At 52.7% G+C, this 17,321-nt stretch overlaps 9 protein-coding genes across 9 annotated transcripts; 3 read left to right on the plus strand and 6 right to left on the minus strand.

The window, feature by feature from the left end:
* Window positions 1–308: 308 nt before the first annotated feature.
* On the minus strand, window positions 309–1,073 carry PG994_005697 (uncharacterized protein; the record flags this gene model as incomplete). Its single annotated transcript, XM_066857106.1, has 1 exon — window positions 309–1,073. One exon carries the CDS (start codon window positions 1,071–1,073, stop codon window positions 309–311), a length of 765 nt encoding a protein of 254 aa, XP_066716375.1.
* A 634-nt stretch (window positions 1,074–1,707) lies between these two features.
* PG994_005698 (MFS general substrate transporter) lies at window positions 1,708–3,314 on the minus strand (the record flags this gene model as incomplete). The annotated part of the gene is made up of 4 exons (XM_066857107.1): window positions 1,708–2,386; window positions 2,415–2,833; window positions 2,892–3,101; window positions 3,165–3,314. The coding sequence occupies 4 exons, from the start codon at window positions 3,312–3,314 to the stop codon at window positions 1,708–1,710; spliced, it is 1,458 nt and encodes a 485-aa protein (XP_066716376.1).
* A 485-nt stretch (window positions 3,315–3,799) lies between these two features.
* Window positions 3,800–4,490, minus strand: PG994_005699 (uncharacterized protein; the record flags this gene model as incomplete). The annotated part of the gene is made up of 2 exons (XM_066857108.1): window positions 3,800–4,249; window positions 4,443–4,490. The coding sequence occupies 2 exons, from the start codon at window positions 4,488–4,490 to the stop codon at window positions 3,800–3,802; spliced, it is 498 nt and encodes a 165-aa protein (XP_066716377.1).
* Window positions 4,491–7,157: 2,667 nt separating this feature from the next.
* PG994_005700 (uncharacterized protein) lies at window positions 7,158–7,848 on the minus strand (the record flags this gene model as incomplete). The annotated part of the gene is made up of 2 exons (XM_066857109.1): window positions 7,158–7,256; window positions 7,315–7,848. 2 exons carry the CDS (start codon window positions 7,846–7,848, stop codon window positions 7,158–7,160), a joined length of 633 nt encoding a protein of 210 aa, XP_066716378.1.
* A 1,344-nt stretch (window positions 7,849–9,192) lies between these two features.
* On the minus strand, window positions 9,193–9,873 carry PG994_005701 (uncharacterized protein; the record flags this gene model as incomplete). The annotated part of the gene is made up of 1 exon (XM_066857110.1): window positions 9,193–9,873. The coding sequence occupies one exon, from the start codon at window positions 9,871–9,873 to the stop codon at window positions 9,193–9,195; it is 681 nt and encodes a 226-aa protein (XP_066716379.1).
* A 1,752-nt stretch (window positions 9,874–11,625) lies between these two features.
* On the plus strand, window positions 11,626–12,666 carry PG994_005702 (uncharacterized protein; the record flags this gene model as incomplete). Its single annotated transcript, XM_066857111.1, has 6 exons — window positions 11,626–11,658; window positions 11,711–11,718; window positions 12,013–12,050; window positions 12,107–12,221; window positions 12,282–12,463; window positions 12,530–12,666. The coding sequence occupies 6 exons, from the start codon at window positions 11,626–11,628 to the stop codon at window positions 12,664–12,666; spliced, it is 513 nt and encodes a 170-aa protein (XP_066716380.1).
* A 447-nt stretch (window positions 12,667–13,113) lies between these two features.
* PG994_005703 (uncharacterized protein) lies at window positions 13,114–14,181 on the minus strand (the record flags this gene model as incomplete). Its single annotated transcript, XM_066857112.1, has 1 exon — window positions 13,114–14,181. One exon carries the CDS (start codon window positions 14,179–14,181, stop codon window positions 13,114–13,116), a length of 1,068 nt encoding a protein of 355 aa, XP_066716381.1.
* A 1,296-nt stretch (window positions 14,182–15,477) lies between these two features.
* Window positions 15,478–15,953, plus strand: PG994_005704 (Ribonuclease f1; the record flags this gene model as incomplete). The annotated part of the gene is made up of 2 exons (XM_066857113.1): window positions 15,478–15,760; window positions 15,841–15,953. 2 exons carry the CDS (start codon window positions 15,478–15,480, stop codon window positions 15,951–15,953), a joined length of 396 nt encoding a protein of 131 aa, XP_066716382.1.
* Window positions 15,954–16,407: 454 nt separating this feature from the next.
* PG994_005705 (HotDog domain-containing protein) lies at window positions 16,408–16,920 on the plus strand (the record flags this gene model as incomplete). The annotated part of the gene is made up of 1 exon (XM_066857114.1): window positions 16,408–16,920. One exon carries the CDS (start codon window positions 16,408–16,410, stop codon window positions 16,918–16,920), a length of 513 nt encoding a protein of 170 aa, XP_066716383.1.
* Window positions 16,921–17,321: the final 401 nt, after the last annotated feature.

Genomic DNA, 17,321 nt, shown 5'->3' on the forward strand with positions numbered 1-17,321 from the left:
ACTTCTCCCCTACTTACCTTGAATTCTCACAAGATCTCTCACATAATGATACCTACAGACTCGATGGAGTAGTTTCTCGGGCATATTACTTTTCTCGGGCATATTGCTCATTTGGTGTCGATTCAGCTTTCGCGGTATAGTTTCTGACGCAACAGGCTGCTCTATGTAAGTACGATGCGTCTGCTACAAGCAATGCCCAAAACCGGATGCCACAGAAATACATCCAGCCAGTAATCAACCCATCGTATCGACTCGGAACATCGTTCCTAAAACCCAGCCACATATTCCTTGAGTATTAGTGGCTCTCTTTAGCTGTCGCCCATAACCAGATCACCATCATCCTCAATTCCGCCCTCTCCACCTCCATCTCCTCTCTTGACCTTCTTGAGCTGCAGGCCCTGCTTCAGCGCCTCCTCCTGCTCCCGGATGACCTCGGCGCTCTTGCCGCCAAACTCCTGGCAGATGCGCTCCAGATACAGCTCCGAGGGCGTTGGCAGATGCTTGCCGTAGCCGTGGGGGTGGTCGGCCGGGTCGACGTTGCGCGTGTGGCAGGCGGCCGCGAGGCCCGCGAGGGCGTTGTAGCGGTGGTGGTGGCGGTGCCCGTTGCTCTTGTTGTCCTTCTTCCGACGGGCGTTCGCCTCGCGGGTGGCACGGATGCGTGGGACCACAGACTTCTTCCAGTGCTCCTCGAGCTCCTCCATGTCGAAGGCCCAGCCCGAGTACTCCATTTTCTCGAGGACCTGGGGCCAGTTGGTCACGTCGTCTATCTCCTTCACCGTATTATCGGTGCTTTCGTAGTCATCCTCCTCGTCCTCATCTTCTCCGGCTTCGTCGTGCATTTTCTTCTCCTGATCCTCCGGGGTCACCACTACATCTCCAACGAGATGGGCAAAGATGATCAGGTCGCACTCGGCGTAGTAGCACCACTCGCGGTTCGTCATGTAGCGGATTTTGCCAAACCAGTCGTCCGGATCGTAACTATCGTGGACCATTACGTGAATGGACGGTGCTCCGAAGCAGTACCACTTGCCGTCCGACGTCATGGTGCGTGCGGGCATACGGTAGACCGACATGATGATGTTGGACGAGTCTGCAGTTTTTGGTGTCAGCGTCTGACTATTCTTGTTGCTTGGTTGTTGGAAAAAGGCAGAAAGTGAAGTTACCTGGTGGACAATGTTGACGATGTTTGATCTGGTCACTCAAAAGCAGCCAGTGGGACGTCGTGTGATGTTCCAGACAAGCTTCCACGAGTGGCAGTGCACTTGTTACTAGATGAGATGATGGAATTAACAAGTGTTCGGCTATTCTGCTTTTTGTGATCCAGCTGATGTTGCTTTGAGAGGGTGTGCAATATGAACACGATAGCAATGCTCCGCAACAATCTTTGTTGTTGACACAACCCGCATCAGGTACCAGTAGGTGAAAAGCCGGAGTCACAGCTTCTGCAACACAGTCGACGCAGCGACGGTAGTTCATTGCTCTTCAATAGTCGGTTGGATTGTTTTGGTAGTCGAGACCTATTAGTTATCCATATGACTGCTGTCAGTGTATTTTCTAGCAGAGCCCTGTGATTGTTTGAACAATCATAACAATCAGGATGGAGTACATATATTCCAGTCTCATGAGTAGCCGAATGATTATAATATTATAACTATGTATTCGTCTTCTTTAACTAAAAAGAGCTTCTTGCTTTTTTCCAAAGTAAATCTATGTGCTGTTCCCATTACCCCTCGTAGCCCGATCCTCCTCTTTCGCCCCAAGATCCTTATGCTTCTCTTGCTGCGAGGTCTGTTGTTGCTCTACCACATCAGCCTCCACACCTTCTTGGCCTGGTCGTTCTTGAGGCTTCTCTCCTTCTTGTGTGGCCTCCATTTTCCTCCTACTCAAATCCCAACCTCCCCGCCAACCGAGCCACCGCTTCTCGTGTGGGCCGCGGACGATGGTGACGACCAGCGAGAGCCCCACGAGCCCGATGCCGAGCGCGCCGCTGTGCACCCAGCCGCCCTCGGCGTACAGCCGGTTGCCCAGCGCGGTACCGAACAGCTGCCCGCAGAACGTGGAGACCATGTAGACGGAGTTGACGGCGTTTTGGGCCGTCAGGTCGACCGAGGCGATGGCCATGCGGTTGGCGACGACCACGGTGGTCATGCCCAGGTCCCCCAGGAAGGCCCAGACCACGGGGCCCGCGAGGGAAAAGGTGCCGACGAAGGTGCCCACGACGACGGCGGGGATAGTCGCGACCGAGTGGGCGAGGAGCAGCGTGCCCGTTGGGTGGATGCGCGATGTCACGTACCGCGAGACGACGGGGTTTAGGAACACGGGCGTGATGCCGATCAGGGCAAACAGGGCCACGGCCAGCGTCGAAAGGTGGAAAGGTCCCCACGAGCTGGAAGGTGAGTGTCGTCCAGAAGGACGTGAACATGCCCATGGTCAGGAATGCGATCAGGCTTTGTTGCGTCAGCACAGGATGGCGAAGTGGCATCTTTACGATGGTGAGCAGGGTGTGCGGATACGAGCCGCCTGGTCGGAGGATCGGGTAGTCGGGCATCATGACGAAAAGCAGGACAAATATAAGCGCCTGCAGCCCGAAAGACAGCCAGTACACATTGCGCCAGGAAGAGTACTGTGTGATAATTCCCGAGAGAAGACGAGCGACCAGGATCCCGAAGACGATGCCGGACATGACTATGGAGATCATGGTGGCACGATGCCGCGGTGGCGCGTACTGGACGGCAATTGGAAACATGAGCTGCGGCGTGACTGTGAGCACGCCGACCACGAAAGATAGACCCAGGAAGACGGAAAAGGACCCAGTCAGGGTTAAGCCGAGCCACTGTGTGTACTATTTGTTAGTGATATGACAAGGTCAGAATAGGAGGCGAGAGGCTTACGAATAGGGCTGTCACGAGAATGAGGCCAATCATGGGTCGGCGGTGAACAATGTCCCCGAACGGAATGATGAACAGTAGGCCCCCTGCATACCCAGCTTGCATTATGGTAGGTACGAGTGAGGCGCGCTCATCCGAAACACCAAAGTCGTCTGCGAGGACGTCCAAGATGGGATGAGTGTAGTAGAGGTTTCCCACACTGAAAGCCGCAACCTGTAGTCATTGAGGTGAATTCATGAGCAACCTGCCTCGCGAACATGTTTACTGGCAACTCACGCATCCATAAACGATATTCTGACTCCATGTCAGTTCATGATTGGCTTGGGGATCCCATCGCAGCCATGGAGGCGTTGCCAGAGAGCGCATAGTGGTGAGAAAGCCTGTCCCTCGCCAATGTTGCTTCGCGTTGGCTTCTTTCCCCGCCATTATGGTGGAGTACTCAGCGTCTTATGCTCTGATATAGAAATTCTGAAGTATTGAGGGCATTGCGGTCCCTCTTTGTGGGCGAATCAAGGTGTGCCATATTTCGTCGTCGTCCCGGTGCTTGCTCTCTTAAAGCCGATGGCTCTAGCGTATCTCCCCGCATCCAACGTCATCGATCGCTTACTACCCATAGATACTCAGCCCAGGTCCACGGTCGCTTGGTTTCGGCGCAGTGACAATATGCTCAAGGCTTAGGACAAGGATAATCTGCGAAAAATTACAATGTTTTCGTAGTGTTTCGGTCGGGCTGTCGAGTTCGACGCGGCGCTGAACCGGAAACGTTGCGATGCGCGACTCGTACCTGGGCAAGGATTGGTCTGACAAAGCATTGGTTTGAAGTCGGATTTCTCGTTTCGTTTCTGAACTCGCGAATGAATCATTCGGAACGAAATTACTTGGTGCAGCGCCTCGTGGAATGCTTGACTTGGTCAGGTAATCCCTCCTCTCGCGCCACGGCCTTCAATGCCATCCCATATGCGGCCCGGGACAAGAATCTTGTGGGCTTCCCGACTGAACTGTTCCATGTTCAGCTGTTCGTTTCGTCTAGTTGTTGCACAAGCGTGCTGGCTTGCGCTGGCGCCAGGATCGCTGGTGTTTGAAGGGGTCAACCAGCCTTCTTTCCGTCCATCTGCAGAGCTGATCCGCATACAGCTTATCCGTACGCAATCCCCCGCGTGTTCCCAAACCAGATCGTCGGAATTGGCGCCGCTCATACTAGGCGGCTCTTCGGTGAACATGGCTAATTCGGCATCGAAGTCGAGTACCGGCGCAGCTATCATTTCAGGCCCACCACTCGCCGTACTTCCATCTTCCTGAAGAAATACGGTGGTTCTTTCCGATGCTCCAAGGCTATTCTTTCTCCTGTACTTGCTAAAGCGCTGATAGATAGTTCGCGGCCGGTTATGTGTTGTCTTACGTGAAGTCGCCCTCTCGAAAAGCAGGTTTATTGACGGGAGACAGAGACAGACGATTCCGATGGTTATCTCGATAGTACTGCGGTACCAAACAGGAGAATTAGCTTTGTGGAATTATCTTGGATGACCCTGGTCAGCCTAGCGGGCCGGGACTCACCCGCAGAGGTTCATGACCACGAAGTCCCTGGTCACGTCCGTTGACCATTGGAAGATATAGATCCTGTACTCGCGAAAGCACGCTACCCCCACAGCGATCCCGCCTGCCCCCAACATTGCAGCGACTTTAATCTTCTTTCGTAACGGCATGTTCAGTTTCCATGTCAGAGGTATGGGTATGACCAGTATGATGAAGTCAGTAATAAATGCTAGAGCGGTATCGGTGAGGAAGACTTTGGGCTGGTCGAGGCAGCGACCAGGTATGGCAGGATTCCAATAATGGGCAATAGGCCAGCAGATGAATATCTTGACGAACTGTACAGGAGTATATGCGAACAGGAGGAACCATACGTAAAGGCGAATATACCTTGCGGTACGCTCGTAGATGGAGAATAGCCGCGCAGTTAACAACAGTAAGGAGGCTTTGGTGAAGAAAGCAGCCGGGATCCAGACAGTGGAGCTAGCATACAACCACTTTCACAGCGCAAGAAGTCAGTATTACCAATTGATAGGAAGTAATCTGAGGCTGACCTTGAGCACCGCTTGATAGTCCTCTTGCGTCAACTCCCAGGCGTGATGCCCCTCTCCACAAATGCCCACTGGAGATAGGCAGAACTCGTCAGCTTCTGGCACACTGAACGGGTACGAAAATGGCACAGCTTACTTGTATAACACGTAGCTATGTAAAAGAGTACCAGGAACTGTACGTTCTTGTCAGCCAGCGGTAGCCCAGATAGAGATTAGAAGAGACGGTCAGTTGAGTATTGCCGCACCAATGCTATCAAAGTAGTCCCTATGGCCGCAAATGTGAGTTTATAATCAAAATCTAGTCTTGATGGGAAGTTAGCTTACAATCTTCAACGGTCGTGGGTGATCTGAGAGTATATTTGGAATAGCAACGTAGGATATAGACGACTGAAACGATCACATTGCAGACTATGAGGCCGGCGATGTTGACTGTCCATAGTCCGTCGGCCGGGTATTCAAAGTTCGGCGTGACGCCTGGCGGCGGTGGTATAGTACCTATGGATTTCGGGGTCAGCGTTCGTATGCGCGCACTGAGGACTGCAGAACTAGGCCAAGGGACGGAGGGGAAAGCCCAGAACGTCGCTCACCAATCTGTGGTCCCGTCCGGGTCGCTATGCCGCCCATTTCGCGGGTCTGTCACGTCGGGATGGTCTTGCCAAGACAGTGAAGCATCCTGATATGAGAGCATCCATGCCCCTGATGTTTCTAGAATTATGAAGCTGGGGAGACATAGGACCATCGAACAGGATTATTTCCATAACGAAGAATTGGGAGGTTGGTTGCTTTGATTCGGCACTTTGGTTGAAGGCGGGTCCAAAGGCAAATGCCCACCTCCCTACGGCCTGGCTTACGAAGTATGACCATCAAGCCTTTTCCAATGTGAGCTTCTGACTCGTGACGCGAATAATGAGACGAATTTGAGGGTTGACTGGGGTTTGGGTGATAAGCTCATTGGTGCTTTCTTGCTACGGAGTACTGGGCAGAGAAATTGCCGCTACCCAACGCCCGGTAGCAAATTCGTCCGATACTAATCTATCAGGGAAGTTGGCAAGCACAACGTGCCCAAAAAAGGTTTGACCGCGAATTCCTTGCAAACTTTAAGTAATTAATCCCCTTCAGAGTACGGGAAGTACTCAATGATGGGTGACTGTATCCCCTTGACCGCCAGGTACGGCAATAAGAGTGGGGCGTCGCGATACTTCAGTATATATTATTACCTCCGCGAGCTACAAGTCCTCGACGGCGTGAACTTTCACCATCTGAAGATATCTGATAATCTGATTGATCCAGAAGCCCTCCTCACTTCTATTGCCGTACCTGGCGGTCAAGGGGATCATAGTGGGATCGTATCATCGAGATTCTGACCCCGGATTTGGCGATTCAAGCTTCACCCGCGCCTTAATCGTCCGACCATTATAGGGCCCAAACAACCTTTACTAGACTGCCAGACCTCCAATGGAAGAAAACTAGAGCGGATTTGTATGTTCCATGATGGCTTGGCGGTTACTCGACAGTGAACTGCATTTCCGCACTCTTGCTGATCATGATCTACGTCGTATCGGGTATCGTTACCTTGATAGAGGCCCAAAGGTGGCTATCACTACCGTCGTAGGCGGACAGTTAATAGGCAGTCCATCTCACTAAGCTCTTATTAGTCACATTGATACTACATTATCTAATCGACATGTGTAATACGATATTCGGACCTTTTTACCGGAGGGCCATGTTTGCATCACTGTCTAGTCAGGCAACATCACCACGTGGCTGATCATGGACACATCTTTCGAGATCATCTAATGACGGGTACTATCCGGGAGGGCGTTTGATTTGGTAACGCTACATAACATACTTACTCGCGGCTGAGTCTGTAGATCATTAGGCATGTTGTGTCGGACCGACCCTGGGCTTTGGTGACAAACGTTGATGTTACATTTACACGCTACATTGATGTGCCTGAACGTTTCCCATATCCGATGAGAATAATTTACAGTGAAGTATCCTACCGTTGCCTTCCCACTGTTCGTATCGGGCACAAACATGAGCAACCTTTTCTCCCAATCCTGTCATGAAGCACAAACACAAGCGGCCTTTTTCCCAATGCCTCGCCACGCCACATCCCAAACGCCGCTGTATGTATGATACAAGCTGCTCCTTCGTCGGCATGCGCCCATGAGTAACGCAGATATGATCAACCGTCAAATTCCATGGCATCCGGTCCGTTCGAGGTCGTCTCTTGAGCAGCAGCATTGCACAGGGCATCATCGAAGTGTTCCTGGAGGGGGCTCTGCTGCGTTTACATGTTAGCTTAGATCAATGGCTCAGCGGGTATTCGTCGTAATTCTTACCTTCTCCTGTCTGAATACATGGGCTTCGGTGAGAAGGTAGTTCTCGCGTTCCTGGGCGGCCATGGACCAGTCTTGTTGGTGCTCTGCGAGGAAAGCCGAGATCTCCTTGACGGTAAAGCTGTACTCGGTGGCTTGGTCCTTGTCTCCATGCTCGTTCAGGGCGGACATCTTATGAGCGTGAATGAGCTGGTACAATAACTCCATGAAGACCCCAAGTCTCAGCTTTCTGGCCCACGTGGTCTCCTTTTTGATGGCAGTGGCGAAGCTGTAGAAGCCATCTCCGGCCAGGCCGCTCTTCAGGTGCTTGCTGATGCTGGGCTTCCGGGCGACCTTGATCATGTTGGCGAGTACAAGGTCCACGACGCGACTTCCCTTGCTCAAGTCCTTGAAGATCTTGGTGGAGCCGGCCTTCTTGGACCAAGCGCGGTAGATCTGGACATCGAAGCGAGGGCTTCGTAGGATGGACCGACCTGCGCGATACCGCATACCGTGCTTTGGAAGCAGGTCGTGAAGAGGAAGCTTCCGATATCCCATGATTGCTAAGTATGTAGTGAACAAGGGATGGCGTGGCTGCTGAATGGGTGTTGTTCAGGAGGGAGATTGAATTCTTTTCTTGCAGGTTTAGATGGACACCAAAGAGAATTCTGAAGGGGATTTGATGTTTTTACAAGCTTGAGTTGTTTAGGTGCGTAGTCAAACAGTGTGTTGCAGTGCGTTCAAAGTGAAGAAATGGCCCTTGAGCAAGAGCAAGGACCTCATTCTGATTACGCTGTCGCGTTGAGACTCAGGCATCCATCAGCCAAATAGCAGTGTGCTTGTGCCATGCCGAAGTGGCAACAGCCAATAGACTAGTACACCAAGCAAAGTCGTCATTGGGACTGGTGATAACTCCATGAACGCGACGGTTCTACCAAGAAAGTCTCCTCCAGGGGCTGATATTGACCTCCAAAGGATGAATAGACTCATAATAATATCGTCGTATATACATGCAGTTACTGGTATGAAGTATTTCTCTTTATGATCCTACACTATGAACGTGGTTTCGTGGGCATTAAGGGCAGGCGCTGCTTGGTTTGTAGTACTTTCCACAACTAGCGCCGCGAAATTGGCGATAACCTCGAGCCACTTGACGTGTGTTCGCATCCTGGACTCCGATCGTGCATAAGTTTCGGGTCTTACTGAGAAACAGAAGAGTATACTCAAGCAAGCAAGGAAATCTCTTGCGTTTTCCTATATATATGAGCTAAATCACCATACGATTCTTGATATCTGTGGTCTCGCCGGGACGTCCAATGTCTACACTCGACGTCATTCAGCCGTGAGGTAGACGGATTCAGATCATGTGAAGAAACCCCGCTCCGAGGTACTAACGGAAGAAGAGGCGCGTGGGCAGCATAATCGCAAGGGAAAGGCGTGCCAGAGTAGAGCTGCTTCTCCACCATGACCCCCTTGGTAAACCAACCCATTGCTTGTGCAATAGCCAAACATTCGTTAGCTGCAAAAGAGAGATTACGGACATTTAAACATCAAAGAAAGAGATCTGTGCCTTGGCATATGAATATATCAGCTTCTACCGGGTCGAAACCACCAAGCCCGGTGTGTTCTCGATTGCAGAGTGGCTTTTCACAGCCACTACACGGCAGCAACGGAAAATCAGAATCCGAAACAAACAAATAAACACTCATCAATGGATCAAATGTACCTTTATTGTTTGTCCTCTTTAGTTCCCAAAACTCAAGATGAGCTTTTGGGTCATATATAGACTATACCACAGCCCCTATCCCCATCCTTATTAAGTGCCGGTCTCATTTGCTAAAAGAAATTCGCCTGTTTCCTATTTGAAGCCCGGCTAGTCACTTTGCGAGTAGGCCCTCATCATCAACTCCCAGGTTTGGGCTGGGGTTTGTGCTGGGCCGCGCCCAGCGCCCCCATGTTCAGCGGCGCGGGCTCGACGGCCTCGACGCCGCAGCGGACCTCGACGCTGCGGATGATGCCGCCCACGGTGCGCAGCTCGGGCATGAAGACGACGAGGTTCTCGAACTCCTTGCAGTCCCAGTCGGCGAACACGCGGGCCTCGCAGCCGTCCTCCTTCTCGGCCATGAAGGTGCCGCAGTTGGCCGGCAGCCGCGGGATGTTGTAGCACTGCGGCGCCGTCGTGTTGGAGACGGGCCGCGCGATCGGGATCCGCATCATGGGCGAGCCGCGACACTGCTTGGGGCCCGGCGACCCGGCGTACAGGAGCGCGGTGATGGGGATCGGGGCCTTCTTGGGGGGGTTGGGCTTGGGCGCCGCGCCCGGGTCCGGCTGACCCGTGGGCACGACGTCGGAGCCCGGGATGAAGGTGGCGTTGGCCGACGCGGCGTGGAGACTGCTGGCGTTCGCTGCAGGCAATACCGACTCGATCATGGCGTTGCTGCCCTTTTGCGCGTCGCCCTCGTGGACGGCTCCGTCAACCATGGCCGGAGTGGTCTTGGCAATCCGCTGCCGTTGCGCGCAGGCTGGCGTGTTGTAGAGGGCGCTGAGCGCCGTGGCGAAGACTGTCGCCGTATTGAGGCGCATTTCGATCGATTGGTGAGATATGTGATGTCAATTAGCGTTGTCCGATGTGTAACAAACGTGGCAGAAACTTGAGATTAACTAGACTACCGACCGTGGGGATCTTGTCCATAACTTGGGATCTGGGGTCTTTTATGTGTCGTCTCATGATACACGCCAAGCTTTTCAGCGTTGCGATCTTGGCGTTTCACAATGGCGACGTACGGTATCGACATTGTTTCCACTGCGCCGCCAACTAAGCTATGTGTAGAAGTTGTTTCTTTTCTCGTGGACAGAACCATCTGGCTGTGCACATACCATTCATTCGGCAAGAGTTACCAGTCGGCAATGGTAGCCCATGAGGCGGAATCTTTTCTGCCTATGAGCCGGCTGTTGTGTGGTCTGCAGCAGTCGGAGATAGCGACTTTACCAAAGAATATGATAGCTGAAATAACCATGACTATGCGGTAGAGCCTCACCATCTCCATACGTATTACCTCATGATAGCACCTGTCTTTTGACGAAGCAGTAGAAGTATACGTTGAACGACGCCACTTTCGTGGTGGACAAGCGCCATTGTCGCGCTTGGTCTGCCTGGAAGCTTTAGGAAACGAGCTTTCGTGCTTGGCTGCAAGCGACTTTATAAGTTTCCCGTGTCGATCTTTCCAGGGGCGTGAACAAAGACTTCGCTGTTCGTTTCCGAGACCAATTCAGTCCTCTTGACCTTCCAGGTCGTGTCTTCCGAGAGCTCAGTACTTGGTGACCACAGTGCCCAGTTCTCGTTCGCTAGGCCCATCTTCGAAGCTTGATATGGTCGCTCGGGATACGCGGTTTATATTATAATGTTCATGAAGCGCTTCATCGACTCAGCCCCGGATTATTCATTGGCATGTAAGGACCCCTGACGGCATTGCCCAAGTAACCTAATACCCCATGGTTTGAGGCCGGTATCGGGAGAGCACCGCCTATCGTTGGTGTATGGATCGGGGCGTACACCAACGGCTAATTGTAAAACTAGCCTGAAGAAACGGGCGCTACGTCAGCTTAGGCACACGAGTTCTCATACCCCTATTGCTGCAACCGTTTTACCATCCTTATTATATCTTAGTACATATGTTCTGATTAGTAGAACCAAATACATAACCTGTATTGAAAGGAAGGTAGGGTCGTCGAGGAAGAGTAATCCTCAAGTGCTTGGCGTATGCCCCCCTAAGCAGGCCACTGGTATAAGCACATAAGCGCTATATTCAATTAACCGAACCCAACTGGACGATCTTCGTTTTGGCATGAACCGGCGTCCCTGCATTCAATACATTCCAAAGGATGGTGGGGCTCATTATCCTTATCGCATAAGCATGGATGCTTCGTTCTAAACCGGACCAAGGTAAAAGAAAGGTTAAGTCGTCATTGCATTGTCTAAATGCGGCTTTGCTCGGGCTGCTCCTGTGACTCCGAACGTGGTCTGACCAGGTCATTTGACACCAGCCCGCCATTGGCAACTCCTCTTCATTTTCCCAACTCACTTCGACCAAGAGAACGAATCTACCAACTCCTTTCAATCCTGGCATCTCACGCTTACTTGAATTTATCTCCGAGAACGACAAAGCTTCCCCTCCTTCGCCTCAGCTGCTCAGTCGCCCAACACCGAACCACCATCTTGGCACAGATCAACGACCACTGTTTCCACCACGACCCGACCACCAACTCCCCTGCCGATACCCGACCCGACATTGCACAGTTATTCAAGACAGGTCTACGAGAGTTACGACAGGCAAGATGAGTAGTCCAAGGAGACGTATTGAGACTGATGTAAGTCGTTTCGCGAAACCTGACTTGGCTATCTGCTGACATGCTTCTTTAGGTCATGAAGTATGCCCCATACTAACCTACCCGTAACCTCGCGTGGTACACTTGACTGACTGCTCTATAGGATGTACGATATTCCTCCGACGTCTACAATACCCCTTCTAGCGACTAACCAATCTGACAAAGGCTCATGAGTGACTATGAAGTGACCCTGATCAATGACAATAGTAAGTCCGCCTCTTTCTGTTACGCAGACCCGAGTCTTGCGATTGACTAACATCTGGTCTGTAGTGTAAGGCTTATTCACCGACCAATGAACGATCACATCGCGAGCACCGATAACTGATTCCCGGCCAGGCAAGAGTTCTACGTCCGGTTTAAGGGACCTACAGAGAGTTAGTTCAGGATGGCCGGCAATATTCGTTGTCGACATTGTACTGAGAGTTGGCAGCGCCTTTCGAGAACGGTTCGTGGAAGATCCACGTCGAACTTCCGGATCAGTACCCCTACAAGTCGCCCAGCATCGGATTTGTGAACAGAATATACCACCCCAACATCGACGAGCTGTAAGTGTGGACGGAGTCGAGAACATCTGGCATGGGAGAGTATACTAAGAATCGGTCAAGGTCTGGTTCGGTCTGCCTTGATGTCATCAATCAAACCTGGTCGCCCATGTTCGATATGATCAACATCTTTGAGGTTTTCCTGCCTCAGCTCCTGCGATACCCGAACCCTTCCGACCCGCTGAACGGCGAGGCCGCTGCCCTACTCATGAGGGAGCCCAAGAGCTACGACGCAAAAGTGAAAGGTTGGTTCTGAACAATGCCATTCTGTTGGGAGTCTCGGGACTGGCCCCTACTAACACTCATGGTAGAGTACGTCCAGAAGTACGCCAGCAAAGACGCTGCCAACGAGGCCGGCAACGAAAGCGAAGATGACGACGATATGTCATCTGTTGCCAGTTTCGGCGACGAGGACGACGAGCCGGCCGGGCAGATGGACGATGTGTAAATGGCCATCTGCCCTCCGAGAATACCCTAACGTACTCGATTGATAGTCATCATTTTGCGAACTGGAGCTCAGGAGTTTTGTTTTTCTTCTAGTTGGCACACGGTCAGGATGGAGTACTATGTAGGATTTGCATATTGAAGTTGACCGCGGATTTCATGCTGCTTTCATGCGCTGGGGTCCGAGTCTTCTTTTGGGAACAAGTTTCGCTTTTCGTTAAGGGGCTTGCTTTCAGTCGAATTTGAGTGACTTTTGGAACCAATCAACAAATACTTTCCCGTTACGTTTCTTTCCACAATGGGAACTAGGAAGTTGTAATAAACATTTGAACAATTTTACCTACTCATGTAGCATGCAACTCCAGTGAAACCTAATATTTCTCGATGCTGCCTCCAACGCCATTGTCCCTGGGTATCTTTAAAATGCAAACCGAGTCGAGCTTCCCGATCTTTAGGAAGAATCCGAATCATAAGCGACCAACGCCATAGATGTCTTTTTTATGCTGGTATCCTCCTTGGAGGATTCGTTGCGCGGAAGTTCCGCTTCTTTCGCCTCTATGCGCTTCCTCTTGATCCCCGATAGCCTGGCTGCTGTGCCATTCGAAGGACTAGGAACGAGGAACGGGTCATGGGCCGCTCGTGTGTTCCCGACAATCTCGGAAACTAGGCTTTCCCTCATCCGAGCCGCAGCGTTCTCGGATTTGAGTCGTCTTTTGCCAGCGGATGATGGTGTTTTCTGCGCCGCCGCGGCGCCGTTGCCAAAGAGAGGCTTCGAGAGGGCGGCATTGTCTCCTGCTCCCCCGCCGTTCGCAGCCGATCCGAATTCCACCAGAGCAGCCCGTTTCGCGTCGTCGTCGTGCGCAGGTACCAGATCGATGCTCAAGCTCATGCGATCTCGCAGATCCTCCGATGCTCTGCCCTCTTTCTCGCGCGCGTGCCGGCCGACTCGGAACTCCCTCCGCAGCCGCCGGTTCTGCTCGTACGGGTCCTCCCAGGCGCGCTGGCTCGCGTCCTCGAGCTCCTCGATGCGCACCTTGGCGTGCGCCAGCTGCTCGCGGTCCTCGATGGTCTTCTCGAGCTTCGCGAACGCGCTGCTCCGCAGTTTCTCCCGCTCCGCGTCCGTCATGATTTCGATCTGGCCAGGTTCGTCGTCGCTGCGGTCCTCGCGCCGCCGGCCGCCCTCGACCACCTCGTACGCCGTGTTCTTTGGGTCGGTGCGGATCTCGAGGGCGCCTCCGCACTCGACGTGCCGCATGCGGAAGCTGTAGATGGGGGTGCTGTAGTACTGGCCGACCTTCTTCTTCTCGGCGTTGAAGCGCACGCCCTGGCCGATGATGGTCGGCTTCGGGCAGTGGCCGCACCAGACCGCGAACGGCATCTCGAAGCGCACCGTCAGGATGCCCTGCGAGGCCAGCTTCGAGGCCCGGTTGCCTAGCGCGTGCTTGCGGTTCACCTGGTTGCCCGACGCGGTGCCCTCGAGGTCCGGCGGGACGTACCGGCCCATGTTGAAACCTTGCATTTTGGTGGCGGGCCGGTTCGGTGACGTGGGGTAGGGAGACTGCTTCGAACACTACTTTCTTTGGTGGACTCTTCTCTCGTAGGGTGGTAGTGGTCGTTTTCGATACGATGGTGTCGGGGCGTCTTTGACGGTCAGTCTTGAATGTTCATGCGATATGACGACAGGTGTGTGGAAATGATTAGTGATTTTGGAGATTGTCAGGCTTCCATAGAACCCCCGCCAAAGGCCTGCTAGGCTGCTTCCCTCCAACCCCACATTAACTCATTCCTATCTCCGTTATACTTGGCATGTACAGAAGAGCCCAGAATTGGTTCGGTTTGAACTTAATTTCAACTTGGAAACGTGTATTTGCTTGTCAAGGAAATAAGTTCTTGTTATAGAACGTTGTGGCTGCTCTTTGTATTGTCCGAACTGTCCAGCAAACACATGAATTCGTTCTATATCATGGAATATGCAAATAGCGAGGCTTAGTGTTAGTGGGGTGATGCTAAGTCCCCATCTCATATTTCAACTTCGCTATCACATGGTATTGTCAGTTCTCCGACATCGGTTGAAGTATGCGGACTTTCTACGCCAGCGATCTGTGTAGTTTACTAGACCAGGTCGTTGAAGCATATTTCATACATTCACTCAGTACTCTCTAATAGATATCATCGCATTGTAAGACGGCAGACTGCCTCTTCTCGCTGAAAGTAAGCGACGGCTGTGATGGTGGCCAGGTGCTATACTTGAAGCACAGCCAAGTCCCCTAGCTCAAGCCCTGTTTCTTTAGCGCCGGCTTACTCTATGGACCCCGAAAGCTCATCCTCCTTCACCCACCAACCTTATCTGCACGTTCCATAGAGTGCCTTCCACTTCAGGCAGCTCGAAGAACATATCCACTTGTAGGTCAACATCGACTGGGACCTACTAGTACCTGGATGCAGAGGATAGGAACTATTGCGATTCTTGCATGCACGTGTCCACAGACGTGTCTCTCCATGGGATACTAATTTCGACGGTTGCATTCCGCCTGCCGTGTCTACCGCCAATGGTCCTGGCGTTTCAAGCTGACATCCTGCCCGAGTTCTCAAAGAGGAAGTCGAGGGTATGATCTACACGACAATAGTACTAGAAAGTCCCCGTATATCACTGAAGGCTCGACTATATATGAGGGCAGTCTCTTCTCACTACCGAAGCCATCCCATTCTTCTGCTTGCTATCTGACTCTTGTTGTTCCCACTTGTGCCTGTATTAATAGACTTGTCCCCCGCTTTCTGCAGAGTAGATCCCGCGGCCCACAAAGCACTTGTCAAGATGCAGTTCCTTCTAACCCTCTTCCCGTTATTGGCCGCCTTCGTGGCGGCTGCCCCTGGTGCCGCGATTCTGGAGGATCGTGCCGCGACCACCTGCGGCAGCACGTCCTACAGCGCCGCCCAGGTCAACGCGGCGTCCCAACAGGCCTGCACCTACTACAAGAACAACCAGCAGGCCAACAGCTACCCCCATACCTACAACAACTACGAGGGCTTCAACTTCCGGGTCGCCGGCCCTTACCAGGAGTTCCCCATCAAGAGCAGCGGCCTATATACCGGGGTGAGTACCATTTGATCCTGTTCAGCGCTAGGGTGTTGGTTGGGGAAATAATTTTACTGACATACGTGATTCAATAATATGTAGGGAGCCCCGGTGCCGACCGTGTGATCATCAACGCCTCTTGTCAACAGGCCGGTGCCATCACCCATAATGGGGCCAGCGGGAACAACTTCGTCGGGTGCTCTGGCACCAGCTAGGTTAGATGCATTGGTATGTGGTAGCTACTTATACGTGAAGATATTCGTCATGTGGGGATTCGCCCCTCTCCTGGCTAGTTTATCAGAGAAAGGGGTTCGGGCTCCTGGGCTGCGTTTTCTGGTTTAAACCAGATGCCCTGATAATTAGTAACTGTACAATGGTTACTGGGCTACATAAATTTGATCCCGTGGTTTCATAGAACGATTGTATGTTACTCAATTATATCAGAGTCAAAGCAGACGCAACATATTCTCCACGGATGAATTGCCCTTTTGAGATGGCAAATACGTGCGACCCTGGTCACGGGTATGCAGTAATCGCTCGGTTGGGGTCTTCCCCTCCGGTCTTGCGGCACAGCTACCCAAACCGCCAATGTCGGATAAATCATTCAAGACTTTACATCCATAAAAATCATAGGAAATTTCAGGTGTCCACGCGCTCTGAATCAACGCAATGGACGCAAGGGTTGCCGCAGAGCTCGAATACTTCCGCGCTGTCCCCTGGTGCGCGAAACATCTCGACAGGGACAACCTATGGGTCCTACCTATTATACGGCCGCCATCTGGGGCCGCTGCCGAAGGCGGCACGGCGCTTAGCTCCGACTTGTTCTTTCTCAAAACACTGAACACGCCTGATACCATTGCGCATCTCCTGGCTGCCGCGGCGATGCGAGATGGCGGCCCGCCACGAAGCAAGCAGCCGATCGACGAAGTCAGCGTGTTCCTCGCGGCCGGCGCCGGCGTCACGGGGTTCCAGGGTATGGCCCACGGGGCCTTCCTGGCCGGCATCTTCGACCTCGCCTTCATCATCAAGCTCGGCACAGAGGGGGCCGGGGCCGCCGTGATGAAGCCGCCGCCCGTCGTGACGTCGTCACTGACATACGGTACCGTGCGCCGCTCCGCATCGAGCCTGAGGCGGGCAGCGGCGCCGGCAAGCTGTCGCACATGCGGATCTTGGTCAGACTAAGTCGAGGCAGGATAAGCCCGCGAAGCGGCTCGTGTTCGAGGCGGTTATGGATTGCGAGGGGGTGGTCATCGCGACTGCGGAGGCGTTGTATGTCGAGCCTAGGCCACGGCTTTGATGGGTGGAAGGAGCGAACATTCGCGGCATATACGATGGTACCGCTGGCTTGTTGGTAGTTTTCTTGGTCGCCATGCGGGACCGCCGAGGCTCGGGCGCTCCTCGTTGTATCTTGGGGGCTGTCTTCGGCCTCGTTTCTTGTTGATAATTTTGCGATGCGCCATTTCGTCGATTGCCCACGTTTCCCATTCGTTATCCTTTGCATCCATTTCGCCTTTATATGGGTAGAATATGTGTTAGAGTTAGAGCAGCTGGTCGTCTTGTAGGGTTGCCGACTGATGACGGTA

This window comes from Apiospora phragmitis (assembly GCF_038363925.1).
Source record: "Apiospora phragmitis strain CBS 135458 chromosome Unknown utg000006l:1.0-5683423.0:1.0-5690449.0, whole genome shotgun sequence".
Classification (NCBI taxonomy): domain Eukaryota; kingdom Fungi; phylum Ascomycota; class Sordariomycetes; order Amphisphaeriales; family Apiosporaceae; genus Apiospora; species Apiospora phragmitis.